Source organism: Heliangelus exortis, chromosome 11 (genome assembly GCF_036169615.1).
Source record: "Heliangelus exortis chromosome 11, bHelExo1.hap1, whole genome shotgun sequence".
NCBI lineage: Eukaryota > Metazoa > Chordata > Aves > Apodiformes > Trochilidae > Heliangelus > Heliangelus exortis.
The window spans coordinates 210,316-225,600 of record NC_092432.1 but is presented as its reverse complement, the minus strand read 5'-3'; the positions used below and the strand labels follow the sequence as shown (position 1 = coordinate 225,600).

General features: G+C 48.2%; 2 protein-coding genes across 26 annotated transcripts in view; one reads left to right on the top strand and one right to left on the bottom strand.

Moving 5' to 3' along the window:
• The window catches only part of PPIP5K1 (diphosphoinositol pentakisphosphate kinase 1), a 43,515-nt gene extending 35,326 nt beyond the window's left edge, over nt 1-8,189 (top strand). For 21 of the 23 annotated variants that reach the window (XM_071753990.1, XM_071753987.1, XM_071753992.1 and 18 more), the window contains 3 exons: nt 5,300-5,437; nt 5,860-5,973; nt 6,450-8,189. In XM_071753990.1, coding sequence (XP_071610091.1) covers nt 5,300-5,437; nt 5,860-5,973; nt 6,450-7,147 — 950 coding nt within the window. In that variant the 3' untranslated portion in view covers nt 7,148-8,189. The remainder of the gene's footprint in view (nt 1-5,299; nt 5,438-5,859; nt 5,974-6,449) is intronic. The other 2 variants (XM_071754008.1, XM_071753991.1) reach the window with 2 other exon arrangements.
• A 1,468-nt stretch (nt 8,190-9,657) lies between these two features.
• MAP1A (microtubule associated protein 1A) overlaps nt 9,658-15,285 on the bottom strand; it is a 51,009-nt gene continuing 45,381 nt past the window's right edge. For all 3 annotated transcript variants that reach the window (XM_071753980.1, XM_071753981.1, XM_071753982.1), the window contains 2 exons: nt 14,045-14,277; nt 9,658-13,094 (listed from right to left, as the gene is read on the bottom strand). In XM_071753980.1, the coding sequence (XP_071610081.1) occupies nt 12,939-13,094; nt 14,045-14,277 (389 nt within the window). In that variant the 3' untranslated portion in view covers nt 9,658-12,938. The remainder of the gene's footprint in view (nt 13,095-14,044; nt 14,278-15,285) is intronic.

Sequence of the window (15,285 nt, the reverse complement as noted above, 5' to 3'; positions counted from 1 at the left end):
GCATCTGGCTTGGGCTGGTGGTTACTGTTCACCTTGCACCATAAAAACTGCTTGGTGCATGTGGCTTGCTGAGCTGTGTGGTGTGGTGCATGGGCCTCCTTTTTCATTCAGACTCATAGGTCAAAGAGACGGTGTAGTTTTTCATGTATTGAAGCAACAGGATCAAGTGTTTTCAGAGCCTGGAAAAGAGATTTTTTTTTTTTTTTTTTTTTTTTTTTTTTTCCTTGCACAGTCTGTTTTTTTCTTGATAGGGCCCTTTCTGTCAAGTAGGCAATTTGGACATGGCAGGTACTTTTCATATATAATTAGGACAATCCTTGGTCTCCTAGCAACAAATATTAAAGAGGAGAAAAATTGCTTGAAGGAAAGAGATGCTGGAGTGCAGCAGACTGCTCCAAAGCTGAGCTTGCCCTGCTGCAATTCTTGGCCATCTCCTGTGAGCTCTGGGAGGGAGAGGAAATTAACTCGGTGCTTTGGGCGGCAACATGCCAAATATTGCAGCATGGTGCTGGGCTGTGCAGCCAGACCACAAGCTACATACCTCAGTGTAGCAGCCTTACTGCATGGAAATCAGAGCTCTGCAATCAGGGAGTTCTTTACTGGTGTTTTTCTCAGTCCATCAAGCCCACAGCTGATTAGAGTGTGTGGGATTCCTGCTGGGGGTCTTCTCAGAGCAGACCAGTTTCTCTGGTCTCTGTAGCTAACTGCCAAACGTCTCCCCTTGTGAAAGCTATGCACTCCTATCTTGTCTTTCTCAGCTTTCAAGCTTGCTTCTATCCACACAAATAAAATGTGAATAAAAGATAGAATCAGGGAGTTATAAGTATGCAGCTGACATCCCTAACTGGAAAGATAAGTGGTGGAGCCCTAAGGCAGTTTGCCTGGGGACCTGTGCCTATCTGTGTGGTGACAGCTGGGGAAAAAGAAGTGTGAAGTTAGTTTGCGTTGGGAATGAATTTGGTGGTGCTGAAACCAAAGGTCAGCTGTGAAGAAATAAGAGAATGAGCCTGTGGTAATGAGTGGGCAGTGAACAGCAGGTGATGTTCAGCTCAAGTACGTTTAAATGACAAGGAGACACAGCTCCAAATTCATGTATCAAATGGTGGGCTCTGATCTGGCCACCCCCACCTGCGACAATGTGGAAAGGGCAGAACTTTGTAGTCTGGGAGATATTTGTGACAGTGGTGGGAGCAGCCTGGAGAGGGCTGGCAGGGATCCAACAGCTGGATGTCTGTGCCAGGGCAGGAGCCAGGAGGCTTCTAACAGGATGAGTAGAGGCCTGACAGAAGTGATTTTTTTCCGTGCAGAGTGAAACTCCTCACCATGGTACATGGGGGTGTTAGGAGCTTAACTGAGTTCAAGTGGAGACTGAAGAATATGGAACATCAGGTTCAGAGTAGTTCTGAGCCACAGGTTGCTGGAGTTTGGGGAACAGCCTGGGAGAAGAGTCACTACATGCTGTCTAGTCTTGCAGCTACTTCTGGCACTGTAACACAGAGGTGCTGAACTTCAGACTGACTGTACAGGCTTAATTTTAAAAAGGCCAGTTAGCAAAAATCCTACTTCTTAACAACTTGTGCATGCATATATAAACACATACAAATATACATGTGACATTGGAGTTCTCCCCATAAAAGAAGGCTGGACTGACCCAAGGATGTTAGAACCTTCTAAGTGTACTTTCTTTCTATGCTCTTCAGAATCTGGGCTGAGTCTGTGCTCCTTTACTCCAGAAGAGCTGGCATATGGACCTCTGGTGTTCAGACCTTTTGGGATGTGCCAGGTGCCTTTGGTCTGCTGTTGCTCTCAGGGTCTCTGTTAGGAAGGCGCAGGAACCCTCTCACTCCAGTGTAGAGATAACAGCTGGAGAGCTGGGCAGTAACTTGGCAACATCTACCAACCAAATTGCATGTAGTAATGTTCAGACCTCTGAGGCAAAACCAAAATACACAAAAAGGATAGCTTTGGACCAAAAAGACCTCTCACTTGAGCCTTTCTTGGCCACTCGTCTTTGGCTGACAGCAAAGGGACAGTTTGGCCCCTCTCTGCTTGCCACCTTGCTGCAGCAGCAAGTGCCTTCTCCCTTCTGCCACTGTGCCCCAAACCCACTCTGCCAGTTGAGAAGCTTGCCTTACATGGGACCTTATGTGTCAGTCTTAGTAAAGCTGAAGAACATGCTATCTGGACTACTTGAAGACTGCTCCTTGTCATGCCCACTAGCCAGGAAGTCTGCTGGCTCCCAGATGATCTGCTGAATGGCCAGCTCTGAGGGATAATCACACCAGCACTGATTCATTACAGGAGGTGCCTGTGTTGTGTGTAAGTTCAACTTTCTCAACTCATACTGCACAGTTAGCTTTTTTCTGATCTCTCTGGGACATATGTAGAATTTAGGAACCTCTGTGTTTCCTTCATTCAAATGAGATGTTTCCTCTTAATGAAATGTTATTGATTTGCTTTCAAGGGACTCAAAGGACTGGGCCATATACTTCAGTAATGAGGAACATGGAAATGAATTCAAGATCTTGATTTCTCCCTGGTTCTTCCCTTTTCCGACTATAAGAAACTGCTTGGTTTAGTTCTGCTGCATACAGAATTTTAGAATTTTTTTGTTGAATTTCCTTTCAGGCCTCAAGGTGACTGAAGGAGATAGAGCTAAAGGGATGAATTACCCTGCAGTTGAAGAGCAGCAGGGTAACAAGCATGTGGGGCCACTCAGAGATCTGTGATGTATTTGCTTGGCATTCAAGCCATACGGTCATGAAGGAGGTGGTGGCTGTTTCAGAATTCATCATTGTGTAGTCCAGGTAAAAAGGAGGCATTTGCTGACTCCTTCTTTGAGGTCATCTGCTAAGAGGTAGCTGATCACAAGAGTTGTGTCTCTGTGTTCCTACTACCTGCTGGAGTGTCCTGGAAATCTGGGATTTTCTGGTTTAGATGGAAGATGTGAGACAGGTGCAGGTCTGCATTTGCTTTATATGTACAGTTTGGGAGATGGTCTCTGCAAGAGGGTCCTTATAGCCCAGATCCCTTTCTTAATACTCTTATGAAGTGGTGTGTGTTGGTGCTAGGCAGCTCTGAAGCAGTCTTACTCCCAGGAGAGAGTCAATCCCTCCTTGTGCTTTGCACTCATGCTTTGTTTTTGTTGCCTCTTCCCTTAATGCCAGTTCTTTGCAAAATGTGTGCAGAAGTGGTCAGAGACTTTGCTGTGGACTCGGGCTGCTGTTGTGTTTCATATCAGGGTGACGTTGTGTAGCAGTAACTTCTGCTTTGGCTTTCCTGTGGTGGGATGGAACTGCCCTTGCTGGCCTCCCCACAGCAGCCCAGCAAGTTAGTGGAGGAGGGCAGCCAAGTAGGCTGCCATGTACAAATGAGAGAGATTTCTTCAAAATAGTAGTGATTCACCATGAGAAGGGAAACCTTTGCCTTTTTCTCGACTTGCTTGGGCTGTTGAAGTGGCACAGTGCTGAGTAGAGATGTGCAAGCAGGTGTGTGGCACATGGGAGGTGTAGGTGTGTCATCTCTCATTAGTAGCACTGTCAGTGTTCCATGTTTCTTTTAACACTGGACTTTTCATTTCCTCTGTTTATCAGGGGAGTGCCCGAGCACTCAGATCTCCACCAGTGCCTTCAGTCTATCTTGTAACTACATTGCTTTGCTCTGTGTTATTTTCAGACTTCTTCCCTTTTTCTTTGGAGACCAACAACTTTGGCCCCTTGTAAACCAGATTCTGTTGTTCAGTGACATCATCCTCACACTGTGCTGCTCCACAGCCATCTCCATGTGGCTGTTCGCTAAGTTTTGCCCTCACCCTTTTTCTTTAGCTCTGTCTCCCAGGATGCCTATGAGAAAAACAATGAACAGACACTCCTCCTCACTCAGCACTTCCACTCTAAGTATTTATCAGCAAGGGACAGACGAATATGGTATTTTTCTGGTGTCTTACATGCCTCTGTCCTAGCTGAGGATTTGTTATCCTTCATGGCTTGAGTTGATGCTTGTGGCATAGGTAACCCCTCTGGACTGTCTGGAGGGTTTTATCTCTTGTAGCTGTTCTGGCAGTGAATGTCCTGCAGTACTGCAAACCAGTGGTGATCTGGTCTGCAGCCACCTCATGTTGCATGTGGATTCACTCTAAATACCATCTGCTGGCTGATGCTCCTTTCCTTTTGGGTTGAGTGAACAGACCAGAGCAGAGCCTGTCCTAGACGTGGTTGGAACAATGGCTACACTTAGCAGATAATCCACATATTTTAGGTCTTCTCCTTAGGTGCTGCCAAACTGCAGGGATTAACTTTAACTTGCCAGTGTGCTGGGCAGCAATCCTGACACAGCAGTGCATCAAGAGCTGTTACATATCTTGCATTTCAAAGTAATTTTCTTCCTCTGTAGGAACAAACCCGATTTCTTCCCAGGGTCTTTTTGAGCTCCTTCGAGGGAGCTAGGGAGCCACAGAAAGACAAGCCTAAGCTTAAGCAGTTTAGAGGCCTTTAAACTCAAAAGGTGCAGAGCAGGAGGAGGCCTATTCCAAATTCCCAGAGACTCATTGATTTCTTTCTCACTCCTCTGACAGTTTCAGGTTGGTTTGGTGCCACAGAGCATTGCCAGGAAGCTTGGATGAAGAGGAAGATGCTTTGTTGTAATACTCTTGCTGGCTTGAGTAGCAAAGAACTTATTGTAAATGGTTGTCATGCAGCTTAGCTCTAAGCAAGTGTCTGTTAAATGTTGAGATGCCTATTACTGCTAATTCTGGGTTTGCTGGCAGTGAAGTTGTGTTAAGGGAGGAAGCAAACTGTCGCTCAGGAGAGACCTTTCAGGCACATATGGCAGGTTCTGCTATGGGAGGGGAGGTTCTGCTGCTCCCTGCATTTGTAGCAGCATGTCCTGCCTTGCTGGTGGGGAGTGGATGGGCTGCATCCCTGGGGAGTCACTAGTGGTGGCAGCCCTTTCACAGAAATTCTGTTGACCTCACTCAAATTCTGTATAGCCTCTATAGCATGTGAGGCACTGTGTCAAGCTCTCCATCTTAGCCATGTATTTTAGCAAAAGAGTCACAGGCTTTGCAGCAAACACGGCTCCTCTTCCCCTCCTTCTGCGTGTGCCTGGGCTCTTGCTTTCAGGTCTCTTACTGCATGTGATTGCCTAGTGGTGATTTTCGTGGCCTGGAAGAGGTGACCTTAAGCCTGTATGTGCCTGTTGTTTGATTCCCAGACTGCACAGCTCCTTCAGCCATGAGTGGTCCTGTATGGACTTAGGTTGCTGCTTGCTCTATTAATTTTCTGATTGCATTTCTTTCCAGGTTTTGAAGGCTGTTCCATGGTTCCCACCATTTATCCCCTGGAGACCCTGCACAACTCCCTCTCTTTGCGACAGGTCAACGAGTTCCTGACATCTGTGTGCAGGAGCTGCAGTGAATCACAAGTCCAGTCTACTGCAGGTACTGGTGAGGTGGGCTTGCCTTTGGGTAAGACAGAGCAGAGTTGAAGCAAAGAGACTTTTTGTTCTTTCCATTATCAGGACAGACCAGCCTCACAGGACTGGCATTATGCACAGTCTCTGAAACCTGCTCTGGAGTGTTCTAGCCCAGGAGTGAGCTACAGGATCCAGATCAGAGCCATCCTAGGCCACTTGCTTGAGAGACTAGTAATTAGCCAGTTCTGTCTGTGGCAAATAAGTACGGTGACATGGATACAAACTCCAGCTTGGGAAATCTGAGAGTCAGACTCTCAAGAGCTGAGGGATAGGCATGGCTTTGAATTCACACTGTTTCTGAGATCTTCCCAGAGAGGGTGCTGGGCTACGAACCATTCCTTACTGTCTGTCTGATATTGCTGATCTGTGTATTTTTTTTCTTGGAAGATTTGTTTGATTCAATGATTGGCAGCCAGATAGCAGGAGACCCCTTTATGTCCCAGCGAATCCTATCATCCGCCTCTTTGCCACTGCGCCAGCGGTCGGATAAGCCCCCTTGGTGTGAGTGTGCTCCTTTTCTGATCAGGGGAATGTGATGGTGAGGGAGGGGAGTAAAGGGTGCCAAATGCTGGAAGCCACGTATTGGTGCTCAGGGTTTCTATGCTCTGCCCTTGGAGGAACAGAAAGGGGAAAGAGGTAAAAGGGAAAGCAGTCATATGCCCTGTGAAAAAGCTTCCAAAGGAAGATGCAAGAAGGGGCTCGCCATAGTTTTGTATGTCATGGGGCTATCTATTGAGGGATGCTGTGTCTCCAGACATCCTCTGTAGGATGTAGGACTTGTAGGGGTTTGTGCTTGGGTTTCATCAGCTGAGCTGCCAGAAACACACCTAAGAATAGCTGGAAGCCCCTGCCAGGTGGCATGGCATGTAGATAACCCTCTACCCATTGGCTGTGGGATTCTGACAGCTTGGGTCTGCTCAGGCTTTGGGCTGGGGAAATATCAGCTAAAGATTCAAAATTGTTCTTCCTCTTTGCAGACAGCAGTGGCCCCTCCAGTACTGTCTCCAGTGCAGGCCCATCCTCCCCAACCTCTGTGGACAACTGTGCTCGCTTCAGCTTCACTGAGAAACTTTCTGTTAGTCCCCCAGGAAGTGAGGAGCAGCTGACAAGCCAGACCCCTGAGCAAGGAGAGAGACAGCCTCCAGGTGGAAGGCTTGAGATGGAGGTGGGGACATGTGGGTTGTCCATGGAGGAGCTAAGTGCCCTGGAGTCCCTACCTTGGAATAAGGGCCTTGAGCCAGGCAGAGCCCTGGAGCTGTGCAAGAAGGAGCAGGCAGGGGAGGACTCTAACCCAGAGGAGAAGAGCATGGTGGAGCTCGATGAAGAAGAATCTGCTGGGGAAATGTTAGAGCCAAATAGCACAGAGAACCCCAAGTGTGGTGCAGGGTCTGACATGAGGCTGGCTGGGGAGAGAGTGAAGCTAGTTGAGGGGTGTACAGGACGAACGACTGGCATGGACCTGTCAGGGCTGTTTGTGGAGATCTTGGAGCCCTGTGAAGAGGAACTGCTGGGAGAGGTATTGGACCCACAGCATATGGGCAAGGAGGTGCTGGAGGACAGTGGTCTGTCAGGCCAGCATCTTTCTGGTCATCTGTGCCAGGGGCTGCCACTGTCTCCTGAGAAAAGCGTGGAGGAGCTGCAGCTGTTGTGTCAGGAGGATCAGCTCTCTGGATAGGACACTGAGCACTTCAAGCCGGAGGCAGCCCAGCTTCCTTGGCAGCAGCACCTCATGCAGCTGGCTGTCCACAGCACAAGCCATGTCCAAAGGCCACAGGACTCTGGTGTGTGGAAGAGTCTGCTCTGCTCCTCTGCAAGCCAGCTCTTTGCCATTCAGCAAGGCACAACACCCCATCTGCCTTGTTAAATGAACAGCAAATGCAGTCTTGGTACTGGCATGACACCTTCATGGGTTGTATACTTGCTGGGACAGCACAGTTAGAGGATTGTTACAGCCAAGTTTTTTGGGGTGGTAAGTCCAAAGAGGAGAGGTGCTCCCTTGAGATTTTTTGGCCCATAGTCTTCAGAGAGAGGCATTCTGGGCCCAAAGGAATCATCCACTACAACCACCAACCTCCTCTCTGTACCTTCCTTCTCCTGCTCTCAATTCCCACCACTGGCCACCAGAAAAAACAGGTCCATGGCAGAAAGACTGGAGGAAGCAGAAAGCATTCTGAATGAGCATGGGAAAGAGAGTAATGAGGGGGTAAGGTTCAAGATGGCCACTTTCAAGAATACATCTCTTTGATGTGGACTTAAATGTTTTTCTGCTGTGCTGGGGCAGGCAGGCAGGAGCCTGTGGATCCAACCTGAAAGAGGTGGGCAGGGAGGACACACACGGGTTGTTTTTTTTCTAGTCCCCAAGGGTCAGGCAGGATACAGCTCTGAAGTCTTGGTGACAGAAATTAAAAGAAGCTGTTATTTGAACAAATCAGGATTACTAGAAACCAATAATAAGAAAAGTTTATTATATAAAATGAAAACTATTTAAATACATATTTATGTAGATTACTTATGAGCACAAGCCTAAGGGCAAGACTGACGCAGGTGTCCCTGCTGCATCCTGAGTGCAGGCCAGGGCTGTGCCTCCTGTATTTATGGACAAGTCTGCGTGCTCGTCTGTAGCTAGGATCTGTGTTTTTGTGAAGCTGTGCCCAAAGATCTCCACACTGTGTTGTGACGATGTGTGTTCACAGTAAATCTATGCTGTGGGTCCAGTGTCTCTGTCTCTGATGCTGACTTGTATAGCAGTGTGTGTGTACCAGAGCTTGCAGGAACCTTGGACAACAAGCCCTGCTGCTTCTCTCCTGTCTCTGAAGAGAAGGCTGAAGTCACAACTGAAGTGAGCACTGGCGTGGTGCTTTGCCCAGGAAAGTCACATGCCTCTTTTTTCCCTCCACAGCAGAACTGGTCATACTGGAGAAGAGGTTCTGGCTTCCCAGGGCTGTTTGTGGGAGAACAGAGTTGCTGGAGAAGTTATGTTTGGTTCCTTTCACTTGGTCCAGACCTCATCAGTTCCAAGGACATCCTGGGTACTGTGTCCTATTCCTCATGCCTCATAACCTCTTGCTGCCAGCTTGGGTATTCAGGAAGGGTCATATTTACTTGCACTTCAAATGCAGCAGTACCAGAGCTGCCACGAGTGCAGTGCCGTGCCAGGAGGAAGCCCCTCAGCCACGAGGCTGAGCCAGTGCCAGCCTGCTTTCATGGGCCTGGGACAGGGCGCCGCCTCTCTGGTGTTCCTTCAGCCCTGCAGTCACCACCTGAGAGCCGCCGCGGGAAGGTGGGAGGCAGAGCAGCTCTGGAGCCTGCTTGCTACCCTCGGCCAGGCCGTTCCTCGATCTGCTGCACCTGCCAGCACTAGCCAGGATTTGCGTGTTTCTGCCTGGGGAAGGCAGAAGCGTGACACGCGGCACAAGTTGTGGTGTGCTCTGTAGCTGCCATGGCCTCTGTCCTGAGGGATGCAGCGCAGTCCCTGCTTTCCTTTTGCCTTGCATTCAGGTGTGCAATTGTGTCTCCTTCTGAGGACACCCAAGCAGGAGCAGAGCTGAGAGCTCCTGACTGCTCTCCAGCTGCTGTTCTCTGCCGAGTAGCTGAAAGACTTCTGCAGAGGGACAAATGCCCAGGGATGGGCAGTGTGTGCTGCCCCATCAGTGGCTGTGGGCCCCCTGCAAGCCACTCGGCCCAGCTGCCAGACAGCTGCTGGCCCAGCAATATAGAGATGGAGATGTTCCCTCAAGGAATGCTGGCTCAAGAAGCACAGGGACAAGCAGAGGACCGTGATGGAGACCCTGATACAGGACTTGTGAGTAGCTGCATCATGGGCAGGCCATGCTGTGCCTGTGGCCTGGGCCAGTGCCACAAGGGCGGCCCAGTCTCTGGACTGGGCGGGAAACTCTCGGCGGGAAAAGTCTCTGGAGGGGTGGCTGGAGAGAGGGTCTGCTGGGGCCAAGGATGGGCAGTGGGTGTCCCAGGCAGGCTCCATGCTTGATACCTATGTCCCTTTCCCAGGGGCCACAGGACATTTTGGCAGCTGCAAGTGCAGGTTTGGTGTGAGAGGAGAGGTGGGTGCTGTCCTGGACGCCATGGCCATGAGGCAGCTGGAGGGCAGGTATGGCAGGAGGGTCTGTGTGCTGCCTGCCTGCTCCACAGCCTTGCCCAAAAAACAGTTAGAAACAGCTGGAAGTGTTCTTGTTTGCAATTAATGTGGCTTTATTATTAATGTGTTGGGCTCCTCTCTTGACAGCAGTTAGTTACAGAGTGCTTCACATGGAAATGGGCAAAAGGACAACTCAAGAAACTAAAGTCAAATAGAAACATGATGCTGAAGAAAAGAATCAGGGTTCTGTTCTTTAAACATTTAGCATAGAAGAAGCTAGGAGCACAAGTTGCCATTTCCATACAGTTAAGACGATTACTTTTTAAATTACAGGTTTAAAATAGTATTTTGTACCTATTACATACAGGAAGATTACGCGTTGTTGCCCACATGCAGAAACAAGCAAAAGCAGAGTTTAACTGTTTCTCTCTTTAGTGCTGAAGTACCTCTGGCTCTGGATGGGTTCTGCTGGCTCCTGCAGGATAAGCAGGGTCAGACTCTTTACAAATTGGCATTTTTACAAGTCCTTTTCCCCAAAGTTTTTTAAGACTGGGGGGGAGCAGGGGGACTAGGGGGAGGAAGAAAGAGAAGGACGAGGGGAGAAAGACAGGGAAGACAGAAGAGACTGCCACAAAAAAACCAAAACCAAAAAAACCAGTGTGGAGCCTTGAGGTCAGGGAAGCAAACTGGTGTAGGGTAAAGCTGTCCAAACAGCATAGCTGCAGAGTGCAGGAGCACAGCAGGCAGAGGGCAGGTGTCTGTACTGGAACACATGCCAACGACCACACTCCTGCCTGGAAGATGCAGGCACCTTGCAAAGCCTCACTATTACTGCTGCTTAGTCAGAATTGCTTCAAGTTTAAAATTGAGAAAAACATTCACGTGTGGGTCTATCTAAAGTTAGTGCATTAGCTTTTACACCTAGCTACGCTTAGGGATCCAGCGAGTCAGTCAGTGAGGGTCACATCTCCTCCAGTGCCTGGCATCCTGCTCCTGCACGGGCAGGTGAGACATGATCTCCCCAAACCACTGAGGGCAAGCCCCCAGCCCTGTCTGGGGGGAGCAAGAGTGTCACTGCCTGCAATTGCTTGTAACCAACATGCATAGATGCTGACCCCATCAGGTTACAGAGAATTACATTTATTCTGCTGGCAGACACACTGCAATTCCATGGTTAAAATAAATACAGTACAGGGCAGGGATTTGCTAAACCCCTGTTAAGCTCACATGCTCATACCAAGGGCTGTGTCAAAAGGGCTGGCTGCTCCTAGGGGATGGGCTGCTAGCCTCAGACTTTGTCCTGCAGCTGCTGGGTTTTAGATGCAGCCCTGGAGACTGCAAGCAGGGATCCCTTTTGCTGCCAGCAAGTTCTCTATGGCCTTTTTATGTTGTTTAAATTGCAGCATCTAAGTATTTGTACTGAGAAACCTCTGAACTGACGCTAAGAGCACATGGTGTCATGTTAACAAGTATAAATTAAAATATTCACACAAAACACAACATCAAAAATAAATATATAAATTAAATGCAAAATAAACCATTTCCTTAGAAACTCCATTTTAGTCCTAGGAACAGGTTTCTAAGCAGCATTTTCTTTATGTCAGCTGCCAGAAAAATAGCACTGAGACTGCAATGTCCCAGGCAAGCACAATACAGGGTCCTAGGATGCTCATTATGGAGTGAGACCTTGGCTCAGGGCCCAGCACAGTGGGTGACACAGCAGATAGAAATACCTTTGAGTTGTGGTCAAGCCTTGCAGCATTGCTTTCTATCTCATCTCTCTCTCATCTCTCTCTCTATCTCATCTTCTCCCAGAGAATACCCTCCTTCCACTCTCTTTGTCATACAGAAAGATAAAAGCTATCTTTGTGGTAGGAACCCCTTGCAATGTTCTCAGATGTGGCAAAGGCTCAGGACAGCTGAGCTGCTCTCCTGCAGGGGCTGGGTAGGGTTGGCATGCCAAGGAAGCTCTGGGGGACTGCTCAGCAGCAATGATGCACTCACCATACACATCTGCCGGGATGGCTGGAGAGTGAGGACATGGACCCATGGGCTGTGAGGTGTGCACAACACAGGTTTGACGGCACCTCCCTCATCTATGCTGGCAACAAGAGGCTGTGTGTCCCTGCCACGTCTATGGAGGAACTAAGAGCAACTGCACTTAATACACTACCTTTCCCCAAGTTTTTTTTTCAATGGGGTTCTCTTTCCTCACACCACAAGTTCTGTTCCCCACATCTTGGATACTCGGGGATAACAAAAAGCTTGAGCACAGCTAAAAGGCTTGGAACGCTGAGACACAGGCAGTGAGGAAGCTGCAGCTGCTTGCAGAGTGGGCACACAGCAGCTACCCTGGCCTGGTGCTGGCCTCATCATCTGGGCTCCTCAGTTGCCTCACCACGATCCTTAAGAAAGCCTTTGGTTTACAAGGGCAGGGAGGTTTCTCGTACATCTTGGGCCAATAGCCACCAGGGTTGTTCCAGCCCTTCTACTTCAGAGGGGGCTGCAGTTGTGCGTTTGGATACTTTTTTTGTGTGTGACTGTTAAGGGCAACAGCCCCTCTGTGCCTCCTGCTGTCATACTGCTGATGTGCAGGAGCAAGTTGGCCCCTCTGTGTGTGCACAGCTCAAGTTAGCAGGTTAGGAATGTGCTCTTTGTAGCAAAGAACAGGCGGAACTCCTCCCCTCCCACTGCTGCCCCCAGACAAATGTGCCCTTCATCCTGGCTCCATGAGCATAGTGAGCAGGTGTTGCAGGGTGCCACAAACCTGCAGAGCTGGCAAATGGTCATTCTGCCTAGTTGGAGTACAGGCTATCTTGCTCAGAACACCACCTGCATGCTCAGGATGGGAGATGGAAGAATGACATTCACTGTCATGTTACAGTTGGAGGGTTTTGCCTTCCCTCATCTCCTAGGTGTGTTTTCTTTGCAAATTAGTTTTCTTCTCTGCCCCCCCTGCCCTCCATGCACTCTTTACATGGCAGCAGCAGCGCTTCAGCCCTCACCAGAAAGATGAGGTTCGCAGTGCTACAAGTTAAATGGCGAGGCAGCCAGGTAGAACAAGCTCTCACAGCAGCAAGGCAGCCAAGATAGTCTACAGAAACTGTATGGGCAGCAGAATAAAGCAGGGAAAATGGAAGTGCCCCTGGCCTGCAACTGCTCTTGCACAAATTTAGCTCAGTCCAGAATATTACAGGGTGCTGCACTTCTTATGGCATCCAGTACTGAGCTAGATGGATACCCGATTGCCTGACAAATGGTAACCATGTAGAGGACTAAACCAGAGAAGAACTGGACTGTGATTAGATGGTGTCTCTGATGTTGCATCGGTGATTGGAGAGTCAATGAATGAACACAAAGTGTGAGAGATTCAGAATTCGATCTTACAGGCTGGAAAAGATTCATCCTGCATCACAACAGTGCTGCTGCTTGCCAGTACCATGATGTTTAGCTCCTGCTGTTTCTCATGGGTCTGTTGGTACCATTCTCTTGTCACCTCAGTATCATGTGTTGGAATCAATGTCACCTGGGGAAAGAAAGCAGCAGGGATGATTGTTTGAGAACAACCACAGTGACAAACAATGCCCATAGGAACTGAGGCTAAAATTTCCCTTTAATTTTGGAACACTGTACCCTTGGTACTGCTTGTTCTATTTAATGTCTTTCAGATGTCAGGTTCTCAAAGGCAGAACTGGTGCTTTATTTTATGCAGTACCAGCACAACAGTGCTCTGAGCTGGCTGCACCCTGGCAGTACTAACACCACAGTGATGAAAATGGCTGCAGTGCAGGAGAGAGCACCTTTCTGTGGAGCTCCAGAACCAGCCTTGGAAAGATCCCTCAGTGTGAGAGGGAACAATGCTGACAGTGTCACTGCTAACAGCCTGATAATAGATTTTATGTGCCTACTGACCCCATGTACAATTGAGGGACCTTGAAATCTGATGCTGCTTCATCTGCATGAACATACACACTTCCTTGTACCCATCTTCAGAAAGAGTGCCTTGAAATAGTGCCTGACTGTCTTGAAAACCCAATTAAGCAAGAACTATGTGTAAAAGCACTCAGGTTTAAAAGCAGTACTAATAATGAGAAAGATCTTCAAGAAGCTAGATTAGCAACAAATCCACTGGGTGTGGGATACAGTGGTGAAAAAATATGGCCTGAGATGGTGCTTGTTCTCCCTTGAGGACAGGACAGTCCTGCAGCAGATAAGCAGGAGTGTTTGATCTCTAAAAGTTTCGTCCCCTCAGAAGGGTGTGGAAAGGAGGGCATATCTGCTTCCACTCATACCATTTTGTGGGTGTCCTCTTTTTTTGGGTACAGTTACTCTTCTAAGACTGCATAGCAGAACATGCCTGGTCCCACTTTCTTCGTCTCGGCATACTCTTCTTTGAGTGTGTTTGTGACACACACCTCCCCAGCACTTGTGACACAAGGAGCATCACACGCACTCTTTGGCATTTCCACGACCTACCTGCAGATTCTCCCCCCAGTGAGACTTCCCTTCCAGGAGTGCATCCAGCACTGCACGGCTTGGTTCTCCATTGGCTGCATCATTCCCACTCACAACATAGTATGATGCTCGAACCCGCTTGAAGAACTCTGGATCTGTGTTCTTTCCACTGCAGTGGTTGGGGATGTATGCCAAGTCCACATAAACAGGTGGACCCATGGGCACAGGCAAACTGCTCTTAGGACTATTGGAAGCTTAGGAAAAAAGAAAACAGAGGCCATCAAAACCCTTCTGGAAAGATCAACACTGAAATTAACACTGAAGGATGTGAATTCCAGAAAGGTTTTTTCGCTGCAGGTGCAGTAACAAAGTTAAGATTTATCCAAGTTCTACTGCTCAGAGGTGGCCTGGGTATAGTTCTGGCCCAGTGCTGTCAAAACTCTTGGGAGGTAGAGGGAGCTATGCTGTTGTCTGGAGAGAGACTGGACAGCTTTAGGTTCAGAGGCCTTTCCTGGGGAAGGGAATCAAAAATCAAAAGTAATAACTTTTGCAGAGTTGTTATCCCAGTCAATATTTAGTCTTGTTTTTTCTTATTTAATAACCTACATTTGCTAAAGAAACCTCTTCTCATGGCCTTTATGTGCTACCCTAGGGTATTACAGTAGTCTTTCTGGAAGCTCATCCTGGCTTTCTGTCATCCCTGTGAATCACTGCTATTCCAAGGACTCTATTGCCCTTTCCTAGCAACCTTTTGTACCTCTTTATCTGCTGCTACTTATATTTATGAGATGAGAGATGGTCAGAAAAGAGTAGCTAAACTCAGCAACACAAATGCATATATATGTATATACGTATATATATATATGTATACACACACACAACCCACAGAAAGACTGTCCCTTCTGTCCCTTCTGTCCCTTCTGTCCCTTCTGTCCCTCCTGCTCTCTGGGTAATCAGAATCGCCACAGTTGGGAAAGACCTCTAAGATCACTGAGTCCAACAGACGTCTCAGTCTTCTTTTTCTTTCCTTAGACCATCTCTGTGATATCTCTTTTAGATATCACATCTATATATATCTATATATCTATATATCTCTTATAGATATCTCCATCTCTTTTGTGAGCAGAAAGCCACTAACTACCAGCATGGGCAACTCCTTGTGCTGCCTAGCTGCTACACAAAAAAATCACTTCCTGTCTCAGCCAGTCTAGCCCTCATCCTAAATTTGCCAGCAAAGGATTAGTGTCTGCTCTGTGTCTTTA